The sequence below is a fragment of the Mirounga angustirostris genome, unplaced genomic scaffold, assembly GCF_029215605.1.
Source record: "Mirounga angustirostris isolate CCGP_5_RB_7025 unplaced genomic scaffold, mMirAng1.0.hap1 SCAF_2, whole genome shotgun sequence".
In the NCBI taxonomy this organism is placed as follows: Eukaryota; Metazoa; Chordata; class Mammalia; order Carnivora; family Phocidae; genus Mirounga; species Mirounga angustirostris.
Window position 1 is genome coordinate 140501044 of NW_026991710.1, and position 13624 is coordinate 140514667.

Below are 13624 nucleotides of genomic sequence, written 5' to 3' on the forward strand. Positions count from 1 at the left end.
TCTGATCTGATTACTGATGCTCTCGTGGATAGTTGTTAGTTGTGGGCAGGAGAAGAGGCAAGGACTTCCTAGCCCCTGAACTGCTCTCAAATGCCAGGCCCCATGCTAAGTGATTTATGTACCTGATGTGTGCGCATTGCAAGATAACCGTATGAAGTAAGCATTTTATTTTAAAGGTGAGAAAAATCGAGCTGAGAAAGAGTAAGTGTCCAAAGACATCTAATAAGTAGAGCAAGGATTCAAAGACATTTTCTGATTCCAAATGCTGCATTTGTATTAAATAAATAGATTTTTAAAATTAATCTTCACTCTTATTCTAGTATTAAATGTTTCCAGTGATGGAATATTAGAATATTACTTAGATTGTTGAAATAAACTCAGTTCTATTTTTGTCATTTAAAAAATTACCTTGCACTCACACATGCAAAATATGTATCTTCTGGCGTTCATGCCCAGAAAATACAGGCCTTTGTCATGGAAAAGATGTGCATGGAAAAGGCATGGCCTCTAGTTGGCATGACTTGAATGCAAGGCAGAGTAGAGGCGCTTCTGTCTAGAATATAATCTGGCGAGTCAGGAGGGATACAGTGCAAAATGAAGCTTCACCAGAGGCTTGAAGAAAGGCTGGGGGCTTTAGCTGGGGCCAGAGGCTCTTGGCCACTGTCACACATGCTCCCTGCCCATCACTGGTCGTCAGGATTAGCAGAACTGTAGGCCCCCAAAGAGCAGACAGCTGAAGGAGCCAGTGGAGGGTCAGAGGTTAGGAGGTGACAGTACTGTGTTCATGAACGACGCACTCATTCTCTTATCCCTTATCTTTAAAATAGCATAAGATCAGAGGATCCTTGACTTGGATCAAAGCTCTTATGAAGTTTGGACATTTCTTTCTCACAAGAAGCTGGTACTGCTTAATTATTTTATTTTTAAAATTAAATTATTCTCGGGCACCTGGGTGGCTCAGTCGGTTAAGCGGCTGCCTTTGGCTCAGGTCATGATCCTGGAGTCCCGAGATCGAGTTCTGCATTGGACTCCCTGCTTGGCAGGGAGTCTGCTTCTCCCTCTGACTCTCCTCCCTCTCATGCTCTCTGTCTCTCATTCTCTCTCTCTCGCAAATAAATAAAATCTAAAAAAAAAAAAAAATTAAAAAAAATAATAAAATTAAGTTATTCTCATTGCATTGGAAGTATATAGTATGTCTGAAGCCTTCAGTGCCTATTTTTTAATATTCATGAGGAAAGTAGAATGAAATGAAGTATACATTTTATTTGATAGGGAAATTGATAGGCAGGAAAAATTGGGAGACTTACCTCATGTTCATAATATGAAAATATGAAACTAAGGGGACAGATAGTGGCCAGGTGAGGGACATTCTAGATTCTGGTCACAGGTGTATATTATTGGGGAATTTATAAGCAACACCAGCAATGTCACCTAAATCTTTACTTCAATTTGATATGTTTTGTATTAGTGGGATTTTTCAAATAAAATTGTCCTAGCTTTATTTAATTTGTACACCGGTGTGTGTGTGTGTGTGTGTGTGTGTGTGTGTGTGTGAATTTCTTGCCTGATAGTGGAAAAGCTCACAGCATACAAATTTTTCCCATAGATCACTAGAAGAACGCCAATTAATAATAATAACCACCTTTTAAAATATGCTTACACCTACCAAAAAGTACACTGCATGCATAATCTTACTTAATTCTTATTTCAACCCGTGAGGTATTTTATTCTTGTTTCAAAAACCAGGAGAGTAAAACTAGGGAAGTAATTTGTCAGAAGCAAAACAGCTACTAAATGACAAAGTCAGACTTTTCCTGCTAGTGAAACATATGCTCTTAACCAGTCTGTCCCTTGCCTCTCCAGCCTTGAACGAGTTACGCTACCTTGGAGTTATACCATTTAGTTCAAAGTGAAGGAGGAGAAGGCTCTCTTCAAATAATATATTTAGAGAGGCTGGAAATAGTTTGACTTTTAAGAACTCACTTAAGATGATAATAATAGCAAACACATGCCAAAAATGCACTACGTACAGGAACTGTAAAGCACACCACATATATTAACCAACTTAATCCTTGTAACAACTCTATGAAATGTTATTACCCTTAAGATTATCCCTGTTTGGAAACAAACTGAGTGTTGTTGGAGTGGGGGGTGGGGTGGGAGGGATGGGGTGACTGGGTGATAGACACTGGGGAGGGTATGTGCTCTGGTAAGCGCTGTGAATTGTGCAAGACTGTTGAATCTCAGATCTGTACCTCTGAAACAAATAATGCAATATATGTTAAGAAAAAAAGAAGAAGAAGAAGAAGAAGGTAGCGGGAGGGGAAGAATGAAGCGGGGAAATCGGAGGGGTGGACGAACCATGAGAGACGATGGACTCTGAAAAACAAACTGAGGGTTCTAGAGGGGAGGGGGGTGGGAGGATGGGTTAGCCTGGTGGTGGGTATTGAGGAGGGCACGTTCTGCATGGAGCACTGGGTGTTATGCACAAACAATGAATCATGGAACACTATATCTAAAACTAATGATGTAATGTATGGGGATTAACATAAGAATAAAAAAAAAAGATTATCCCTGTTTTATGGATGAAGAAAGTGAGGGCAGACGAGGTTAAAAAAGTGGGTTCAAAATTACCGTTACCAAGCTAGTAAGCAGAGTGCTGGAATTTTGATTGGGGGACGATTTCTGAGCTCCATACTTTTGTGCCTCTCTAGCTAGGTGTTCAGGGGAAAACAGTGCGGATTCAGTGTAGGCCTAGAGGTCACACAATTGAATATCTGTTGGTGGACTCAAACTTAGCGTCCCATCAGGTGAGAAATGAAATGACTTTCTTCTTATTTTATCCCATTCCCTCCATTTCCCTTTGGCAAGCTGATGCCTGAATGAAGAATACAATCATTTCCAGATGTCGTTAAGCAATAATACATGGTTTCTGAACAAACAAGTCAGTGGCTCTTCTTGAGACTTAAACAGCAAATCATACTTAAACAAGCGAACTAACCAAAAGTGCTAACGGTAAATACATGCAGCTCTTGTGTCCAAACGTAGCCTTTCCGCATTGTGCTACTGGAAATGAGAATGAATGATAAGTAAGCAAGAGAAGGAATAGACTGAGGTTTGGTGTGTGGAAGGGGCAAAAAGGTTGTTGTCCACAGACAGTGTGAGGTTTTAAGGGGACTTAGGAATTAAATTAGATCAGTGTTTAACAAACATGAGTTAACCTTCACGTGCCACCTTTATTATTGACTTAATTTCATAAAGCAACTAACTTGTTTTTTTAATCTAAGTGGCATGAGAAACATGCAATTGCAAATTTGTTAATTTTTATAACATATATGGATATATAATATACACACATATGTAACTATTCTTTTTTTTTTTTTTTAGAAGTTCATCACTATGTTACCTAAAATGATCTCATGTGGTATCAGGGTTTTACCACACCTTGGGACACTGACGTAGACTTAAGAGATGCTATGTTGATTTGCTCAGGGCTGAGAGAGAGAGAGAAAGAGAGAGAGAGACCCTAAGAGGAAAGAAAGTAAGATACAGCATAAGTGTGCTGTTGATGGTCACATAAGAATGGGGTGAAAGGGAGAGTTAAAAGGTCTGGAGTAGCTAAAAGCCATAAAAACAAAGAGGATCTCCAACCCCCACAGCGAGGATATGCTAGAGAAGAAAGTATTACAGCAAACTAGCAAGTACCAAGGAATAACCAGAGACTCCTAGGTCAGTGGGCTCTACTCAGACCAGAATCCACCGCAGGAGGAAGGTTCTTTCTTTTTTTTTTTTTTCATTTCCTGGGGGAGGTGTATGTCTTTTTCTTAACAAACAAATAAACACCTTGTGTAACACTTCCGTTGTGAAGCAAATACTGCTTTCTGTTCATTTTTTCATTCTGTCTCTGAAACTATATTTGTTACTTAGGAAACAGCAATAAAGACAGATTTTGATTGAATGTAGCGTCATCCTAATTACCAAGAGTTGGGAGCATCCTGCCATAGTGACATATGAAATAATGTGATATCAAAAAAATCATAGAATGTGAGATTTAAAAATGTGGAAGTCAGAGGCCATTTAGGTCCAGAGAATCATCTTCTCATTTAAAAATATTTAACTGAGATGCATATAATTTAATTCAAAAGAACAGTAGCATTAGTACAAAGCAGGATTTTTTTAAGCCTTGAAATAATAGTTTGAACCATATGAAATTGCTAGTATTTGCTGTTTTTAATCTGCAGATAAGGCAATTTTATAGGAGTCAGTCTCTGTATATACTATTTGGTTAAAACAGGTTAATAGTTTCTACTTCAGACAAGGGGAGTAAGACCAAGAGAGAGAGGGAAACACATTTTATTCCATTCTCATCTGAATTATCTTTTTTATTTTATTTTTTAAAGATTTTATTTATTTATTCATGAGAGACAGAGAGAGAGAGAAAGAGGCAGAGGGAGAAGCAGGCTCCCAAGGAGCAGGGATCCCAATGTGGGACTCGATCCCAGGACCCTGGGATCATGACCTGAGCCGAAGGCAGACGCTTAACCATCTGAGCCAGCCAGGCACCCTGAATTATCTTTTTTTAAACAAGGGACATGAGAAGGGTATATTCACGTATTACTTGGTTTCATAACAAAAAACAATAACAACTAGCTTTTCACAAAATGGCTAGATAATAGACATTTCTTTTTTCTTTTTAAAGATTTATTTATTTAAAAGTGGGGCACCTGGGTGGCTCAGTTGGTTAGGCGTCTGCCTTTGGCTCAGGTCATGATCCCAGGTCCTGGGATTGAGCCCCTCATCTGGCTCTCTGCTCAGTAGGGAGCCTGCTTCTCCTTCTGCCCCTCCCCCTGCTTGTGCTCCTGCATGCGCTCTCTCTCCCAAACAAATAAATAAATCTGTTTTTATTTATTTGAGAGAGAGAGAGAGAGCATAAGTGGGAGTGGCAGAGGGAGAGAGTGGGAGAGAGGGAGAGAGGGGTAGAGGCAGAGAGAGAGGGGGAGAGAAAGAGGGAGAGCATGGGGGAAGGGCAGAGGGAAAGAGAGGGAGAGGCATGGGGGAGGGAGGTAGGAGAGGGAGAGATCCCAGGGTGGGGGGAAGGGACAGAGGGAGGGAGAGGGAGAGAGAATCTCAAGCTGACTCTGCCTGAGTGCGGAGTCGGACCCAGGGCTCCAGCTCAGGACCCTGAGATCCTGACCTGAGCCAAAACCAAGAGTCAGACACTTAACCACTATGCCACGTAAGCGCCCGCAAAATACACATTTTTAATTCATGTTATCCACAGGGCAAGTTTATTTTAATTACTGTGATAGAAAACAGTATATGCCAATTGGCATAGAGTTACCTCTTGCTTCAGCTCTCTTGGGTGGCTTTATTCCCTAAGATTGCTGGGGGCTGTTGGGGTCCTGCTGCAGGTAGTGATGGTGGTCAGGGGCGGTTGCCAGCTAGAAGCCAAAGTTACTTCAGCACATGTCTTACTAAAGGAATCAATCACCTCTTTTTATCTTCCTGAGGAGATTGTATTCACATACTGCACATGTTTGTGGCTATATTCTGAGCATTCAACTCTTTTCTCACATGCATACTCTTATTTTCTGTTTTCTTCAAATTCTTGCAAATTTATGTTTTTTTAACAGAAGGGCAAAATCTTTTGTTAGTTTGCAATCATAGCAAGTATAGTAATAAAATTTAAAAAGTAGTTATTTTATTACTGTAGAGTTAGATTTAATAAATATTTTAAAGTAATATAATTAAATCAGGGATTGAGGCCTAGGATATTGTGGTGTAAATAACTATTCTCCACAGCTATTTTAGCCATAAAGAAACATTTCTATATTTTGGTTTGAGGTTTTACTATGTCAGTCATTCTAAATCTAGAATGTAAATTTATGAAATTGTGAAACTAAGCAATGATAAATTCTGTAAGGAATCCATAATAGGCACCATTATATAATGAGGCAGATGTCCCTATATGTTACTTTTTTTTTTTTTCCAGGAAAAATGAATGAATATACTAATTCCTGCGAAGTAAGTGATGTTTTAGGTAATCTCCAGGTACAAACTCTTGCCAACTTACCTATGGTAAAATAGCCTAAGGAGATATTTGTAGTCATTTAGATTAACAAGGGACATTTTCAAGGTTTGGGGATAGCAAGTAGAGACAGTTTCAGCAGCTCAACAGCAAGGATCCTCTAAAGGAAAGTTGCATTTTCTGGGCTTTCAGATGGGCTAAGCACAATACATTCTTGTTTGGCCCTGCACGAGAGCAACACCATTATTAATTATGCAAACCTTTTTTTTTGGATGGGTAAAAGAATTTGAGAATGACTCAGCAAGAGATTTCAAAACCAAATACCTCTACCTACTTATTGAACATGTTCTTTTCAGATCTGCTCTCTGTTCTGTGACCTGGGGTTAAAAGTTTGAGATCTACAGAAGGAAGTCTCCATTACTGCATTGGCCTCTGAGAAAGACCCAGTTTCGCCAGGAATATCAAATCATCTCTACCTAGTCCTCCCATCCTTTTAGTCTTAGTTTAAGTGGGAAATAGATGATACTTCAAGTTTAGCCTCCAATTTTTCTTTAACATCCATAAAACCTGGTCAAATACCCTAACCTAACTGGGCTTACCTGTCAAAAGTATGTGTGTGGGTGGGAGGGTAGTTACTTTCACATTTTCCTCTAGATAACACTGTATATTGATGGTAACTTGGAAAAGGGGGACATTTAAATGTTAAATAAAGATGTAAAGGCAAGAGAAGATTTTTTACAAGTCCTTGCTAAAGTGACAGTTCAAGATTTAGTTGGAAAAGGCAAGGCTCCCAATCACCAGTCTGGGGGAGGAGAAGTCCTCTCACCTATTTTGGAAACTACTTGCAGATGTGGGGAAACCACTGAATTGCTCACAACAGGGGTTTTGCAGAGATTTCCTCTGATTTTTTTTCCTCCCCAATTTCCCACAACCTGTGTTTGTCTTGCGTCTGCTAGGCTGACATGTGGTTTACCTCGCTGATCCTGCTGCCAGGTTTTACACACTCTCCTCAGAAGTAAAACAACTGAAGCCGAAGGATACTGAGCAACTCCGGGTATGGGCGCCAGAACTGTCACAGAAAATTTGCTTCCCGAGTATTCCTTCCAACTTCCCTTCCTGCGCCCACGTGAGCCATAGCGCCAGCCCATCAGCAAGGTCTTAGCGTTTCCTGCTGCTGCAATCTGTAACTTGATTTTGGATTTTTTTTTTTTTTTTTTTTTTTTTTTAAATTGCAGATCCGGAGATCTTAGTTCTTAGCAAAACTTTGTTGGTTGGGGGACTTTTACAGCAGTCTCCTTCCTTACCCAAGTCGCGAAGGCTCAGACACTTTTCCTCCATTCCCGAGCTGCACTAAGGTTAAACCGCAGCAGAGGAAAGAAACACACACCCGCTGTTTATTTGGGGGGGAGGGGAAGTAGAGGTTTGCAGTTAAGTTATCACGATTCTTCGCGCCACCCCCGGTCTGGCACTCTTGGCTGACACGTACATCATCTATTAATTGCTGTTCGCGGACGCAGATGCATAATATATTCATTTTTATCTTTAGTAAAATATAAATGGATTGTCAGCGCGCTCGTGTCTGTTTGTTTGTATAAGGCTATCAAAAGAAGTCAGAGAGGAGGCTGTGGCCCGGATCCTGACCCTGATTGTATGAATAAGTAAGCAGGATGCAAGTGATTGGGTTAAATGCTGCGAAGATTTTTTTTTTTTTCAAGTTAGGAAGAGGGTAAAAAGACAGCCGGGCGGGGGGGGGGAGGCAAACGGTGCATCCCCAAATCCTCACACTTTTGCTCTTTTCAGCCAGTTGCTTTGCTGGCTTCTGCAGGCTTTTAAGGTCTCGCGGCGTAGAAATGCCTGCCCCCCACCCCCTTCCTCGGTCTCCCCTTTCAGTTCAGATGTGCTGATGTGCAGACCGGATTCATCTTCCCCGAGCGACGGCGGCGGCGGCGGCAGCTCGCGCTCTACCGCGGGGTCCTGGCAGCGGCGGGGGCGCGGCGCGGGAGCCCAAGCTTCGGTGGCAGCTGAGCCCGCGGGGCGCCGCTCGCCCAGCCGCGGCCGCGGGAAGTTCGGCCGCCAGAAGGACGACCTGGCAGGCAGCGAGCGCCCGCTCCGCCAGAGCCGAGTTTGCCCGCAGCTGCCCCTCCCCGTCTCCGGGAGCCGAGCTCCTTACCTGCCCTCCGCCCAGCCGCGGGCCCCTAGCCAACTTCTCCCTGCAACTGGGGGTAACAGGCACTTCTTGCCCTCTCTACTGTCCCGACGGCATCCGTATGTCTCCGGACACCTGAACACCCCAGTGTCGCCGAGGAGCCTCCCGGTAGGGAGAGGAGCACCGGTTCCCCTCGCACCGCACATCAGCGCGGACCGCGGACGCCTCACCTCCGGGTCCCGTCCCTTCCTTTTCCTCCAGGGGAGGAGGATGGGGTTGCAAACGCGTCCCCCGAGGATGCTCGTGTGGCTGGTGGCCTCGGGGATTGTTTTCTACGGGGAGCTTTGGGTCTGCGCTGGCCTCGATTATGATTACACTTTTGATGGGAACGAAGAGGATAAAGCGGAGACGATAGATTACAAGGACCCTTGTAAAGCCGGTAAGTGCCTCTCCAGGTCGGGACGGTGGCGTGCGGGGGGCCGCCGCGCTGGATTTCCGAGGGGTGGTGGTGGGAGCTCACCTGTTTCCTTCCCTCTCTCGCCAGCCCCTCCGCCGCTCCGTCTCTTGCCCTCCTTCCCTTCCCCTCCCCACCCCCCAAGTGACAGTCGCCACGGCCCGAGTTGACTGGAGTTCTGTGGTGGTGGGATCGAATGCCAAGCTCCCGGCTCCCAGTTTGGGAAAAACGTCCAGAGTTCGGATTCCCTTCCCCTCCCCCAGCAAAACGAAACAAACCGTAAACACAGCTGGCCTGCCGAGGGTTTTAAATACCAGCACTCAGCGGACTATATGCATCTGGAGGGGACTACACCTCCTCTTTGTTCCAGGGTGCGGTTCCCCAGTGTTCGCCCGAGACCGAGTTGGTTAGAGTTCCCCAAAAGATGGGTGGGGATGGAATTGCTACCTCGGGACACCTTTGCCTCCTTTTTTGCCAGGGATTTCAAATGTGGGATCCAGGCGAGAAGGGGATTGTGACGACCTTGGACGCTCTCACGCTAGATGATATTCAAATGCATTTGCCCATTTAAAATAAACCTTAAAAAAAAAAAAGTCCAAGTTGTTACCCATTCAAACTTGCGCCTTCCTTCCTGTGTACACCCCTGGGAATTGCAGTTTGACCTGCACTGCCTGAAGCTCAGCTTCTCCTCGCGCGTCCGGGAGCGCCCCGGGTCTTTCCCCTCTCCCCCACGCGTCCAGCGCCTCTGCGGGTCTCTCCTCCCGCTCGGGGCGGTGCTTCACTCCAGCCGCCTCAGGTCGGAGCCGCACGTGCCGCGGCCGGCGACCACGTGAGCGCAGCGTCCCGGGACTCCCGGGGCGGGGGGGTGGGCCCCAGGTCCCTGGCCCTGCGGAGTTGAGGTTGAGGTGACCGGAATTCATTGTGGACTCACGACTAACTTCGGGAGGAGGGTTACAAGGGTTGTTGGGGCCGCCTTCGTGGAGTTGTTTGTGGGCTGAAGGCACGTTCTGCCCCATCTCTAGAGGTGTGGGCTTTGGCAAAGCAAAGAGGAAGGGAGTGGGCAAAGGACCCAAAGTACCTCTGCTTCTGCGGATTCTGTGCGGGCTTGGTCGGTATGTGACTGCGATTTCTTTCCCTTTCATAGCAAGGTAAACCTTATTCAACCTTTCTTGGTCCTGAAGGAAGGAGAAGTGCACACAGTGAGGGAAAATGCTGGAAATTCCCTTGTTAATTTGTACTGTTGATGACACATTGCTCTGACAAGGAGCGTATGTGTGTTCTGTGCATGTTATCAAATCTTTCTTCGTTCGCGCTTACTGGAGATGGTTTATGCAAAACTTGCAGTAGCTTAGTAGAAACTTGTCAGTCTGGAACTCAGAATTCTGTTTTAACTCTGTTTTGTTCATAAGTTTCCTCCTATCACCTTTAACACTCAGTCTATCCCACCATAAGTTTCTTGGGCCTTCCCTGATGGTTTGGGGAGCAAGACACCATTCTGCTATGATGGGTGACTAGTGGCTGGACAACCAGAATTCAATACCATACAACTCCCCAAACATACATACAACTCCCCAGTTTTATTGAGAAATTAATTTTGAATCATGTTTGCAACTGGGTGAAAATTGTGTACTTTCTTGTTTTAGATAATACAGAAATGAAGTGTTATTTCTGAAGATTGTCTAGGAAAAACATCTATTCTGATGCTCTGATGTATGAAAGATTTGACCAGCTATTAATATGAAAAAAACAGTGCATATGTATACATTGACCTGATTTCAGGAAAATATAGTTTTCTATACAGATTCAAGTAAACGTTTATGCCTTTTAAAAATCATTAATTTCAAATAAGAAGTGTCAAAAATGAGCTAATACTATTTTCAGAAATTATGTTGTTTAGGCTTATCTTATGTTAGAAATTGTCCAGAATGAGGTTCTGTGAACATAACTTTTTTTTCTATTTAAGAATGTTTTCAATTTTAAAATTTAAGTGGTTGCACCATGTGTATTGAAATCTGCCTCAAGCATAAATGTTTATTATCCTCAGCAAATAAACATCTAGGGCAAGAAAAAAAAAAAACTTTAAGAGCATTTACTTTTGTTTTTCCTTTAATACTGGTTTATTTTAGAGCATAACCTTTGAGTACAAGAGGCATACCTGTGTCTATGTGTATATTGTATATGTATAATGAAAAGAGAAGAATGGCCCAAGTGGAAGGCTGAGAAGTATATCCAAAATCTGAGATCACTTGTTAAATGATCAACCCTGCTTTTTAAATTTAGTGACATGAAAGACTTTAATTTACCATCTTGGCTAAAGAGTGGCAAAGTCTTGGCTAAGAGTGGCCTCCCTTTTGGCACTGTGTAAGACAAGTAAAAGTTATAATAACAAGAAAGAAAATTTAATAGCACATTGAACTCCCAAATAAGAGTCAAAAAAAGGTCACTAAAATAGAAAGATGAGGACAGATATGTGAAAGAAGGCCACACAAAAGCCAGAGAGGGTGCCCTCCAGATTCTGGGGTACCTTTAATCTGCCCTTTCCAAAGAGCAGAGTGGAGGGCATGGACCATAAAATAAAGTGTCCTTTCTGCACTTCTCTAACAAAATACTAATTTTCCTCAAATTATACAGCAGCTTGATGTCATAATGACTAACATAGGTTTATAGTTTCAAAGCACTCTTAAGTACATTATTTCAGCTCAACACAACAGTCCAATATGGTGGAACTTGTTAATCGTCCCATTACACAGATAGGAAAACAGATGTTCCACAAGGTCAAATGGTTGTTAAGATTATCCAGAACTTGATTTGAAGTCTCCTGGTTGCAAAACCTGTCATGCAATTAGGTAGACAGAGAGATAGATAGATAGATAGATAGATAGATAGATAGATAGATAGATAAAATAATTACACTGCATCCTTAGCTGGCCTTTTGGAGGCCTTCCTAGAAATGCAAGCAATAGAAATTTGTCCAGGTTTACCTAGAGTCTAGACTAATAGAAGTGCAGTTACTTTCATATCTGATAAGCATGAAATGACTAAGAACATAGTTTCATCTTTTCCAAACCCAATTGTAATATAAAGTCTTTGAAGACAGAGATCATACCTGATTTTTAATATTTATCCCAGGAATAGATTACCACTGTTGGTATCTAGTAAGTTCTCAATTCTTTCTCAATATCTATAGACTATAAATATTGATCTTCACCTCTTATCTACAAACTTCTATTCTAACCAGTAATGTTACCCAAGAAGAAATATTCTTAATACAACTTGTTAAAATTGTGCCATTCTTAATATATTTGTGAAACACTATAATTTTTATACCTATGAGAACTCTAATTTCAAGTTCATGAAACTATTGGACAGAAAGGAAACCTTGTGTTAATTTAATTGAACTTTCACTTAGAAAGACATTTTGGTATAAGTGAAAGTAGGTAAGTTAGTGCAGCATAACTTCAGATATATTTATATAGTCAAATCCATTAAGACAGAATATAGGTAATTAATCTCTCTATATAGATAAACACAAAGATGCATATAATTCAAAGGGATATCTGATTGTCTTTCTTCAGCATAGTACATAGTCATCTGAGTTTGCAGTCTTACTCTCTCTAGTTCAGAAGGTTCCTAAGGGACGCTGGGAAGCTGATGCTGCAGGAAGTCATTCCAGAACAGAGACTAAGGTATCCTGTTTCAGTGTTGTACTGTTCCAATAGGTGTTAATCAGAGTATTAATATCTGTGAAGAGCTAAATTCAGTGTGCAAGTTAAATGTTCCAGATTTGTCTGGAGATTACCTGGAGACCAGATAGACCAACTCTGTATTCCCTGCCTCCTTCCCTTCCTTCTTTTCTCTTTTTGTATTTAAGGGGATATCAGGAAAGCTCAGGCAATTGAAAATATAATATGTAATAAGAGGGATTGAAGAATTTAGTATTTTGAATGATGGGTAGAGGCTGAGAAGACTGATGATGTAGAATGTTTGTTCAGAAGCTTGTCCTTATCCTTTTGGACAAGTGTGAACACCCTGAAAAAAAAAAAAGGCTTTCTATCTTGAATCTTCTGAGTAAATGTCTCCTTTTCCTGGAAAAAATCCAAACATGGTTAAAGGTCAGTGACTTGCAAGGTTAAATTTGCCTTTAGAGTGGCATATGCAAGTCTGTTTACATAGAGATAGGCTTTTGGTCTCCTAAAGGATTCTTCTTTCTGTTGTTCTTTATAATCAGTATCCCAGTGTCCTAGTATACTGATTTTTGGGATGATTTTCATAAGTTTATAATCTCTTGGTAAGATCTTCTCATTCTTTTCGTCCTCAGTGCTGTACTTTCTAGCCTCAGAGTCAGCCTCCTAGGTATGACGTTTTGGAATTTGATGTTCAATGCTGTGTCAACTTTATTCTTTCATAATATTAAATATTGAAGCATATATTTCTTGGTCCGCACTTCTGTCGGTTGCCAAACCCTCATGTTAAAAATGCATTTCATAGAGTGGCTTCGCTTCACCAGCCTCTCTTCTCTTTTAGTTTTCATTCCTCGGATCTTGTTTTTAATTTTTTTCTTTTTCCTCCTCCTGCTTCTGATGCCAACTTGGAAGTGGCCAAAGTATAATTTTTGCAAAGGGGATGGATAGATATTATATTCTGTATACTTGAATTCTGTTCATCACTTGCCAGTAGTGATTCTGTATCCCTTGTTGTGAGGGTCCACATCCATTTTTGGCCCATAAATGGCAGTTCCTGTTACTAGGTATGAATTGGATAGACTATTTTTTTTACATATATCCCCACAGAGTCAGCCAGCTTTGAAGCTCCTTTTTGTTTGTTTATAAGTAGTCTCCTGAGATCTTCCCATTTTTTTTTGCCCCTGATGAGGGTACTGTCATTTGCCAGTTCAAAATCGAGCTGGAATCCCTTCACTGAGGCAGTTCGGGTAGTAATTACTGGAATCTTTATGATTTCTAGCTCAGTAGGTGCTGTTTGAGTCCTCCCTTCCCTG

The 13624-nt window shown here is 42.0% G+C and overlaps 1 protein-coding gene across 6 annotated transcripts in view; it reads left to right on the forward strand.

The window, feature by feature from the left end:
• Nucleotides 1-7744: 7744 nt before the first annotated feature.
• The window catches only part of TLL1 (tolloid like 1), a 210712-nt gene continuing 204832 nt past the window's right edge, over nt 7745-13624 (forward strand). For 2 of the 6 annotated variants that reach the window (XM_064585244.1, XM_054508695.2), the window contains exon 1: nt 8473-8613. Coding sequence is in view for 2 of the 6 variants with exons in the window: in XM_064585242.1 (XP_064441312.1) it covers nt 7932-8613 (682 nt within the window). In the remaining 4 variants the exon portion in view is untranslated. Of the gene's footprint in view, nt 8614-9336; nt 9741-13624 lie in introns of those variants that run through there. The other 4 variants (XM_064585242.1, XM_045880178.3, XM_064585243.1 and 1 more) reach the window with 4 other exon arrangements.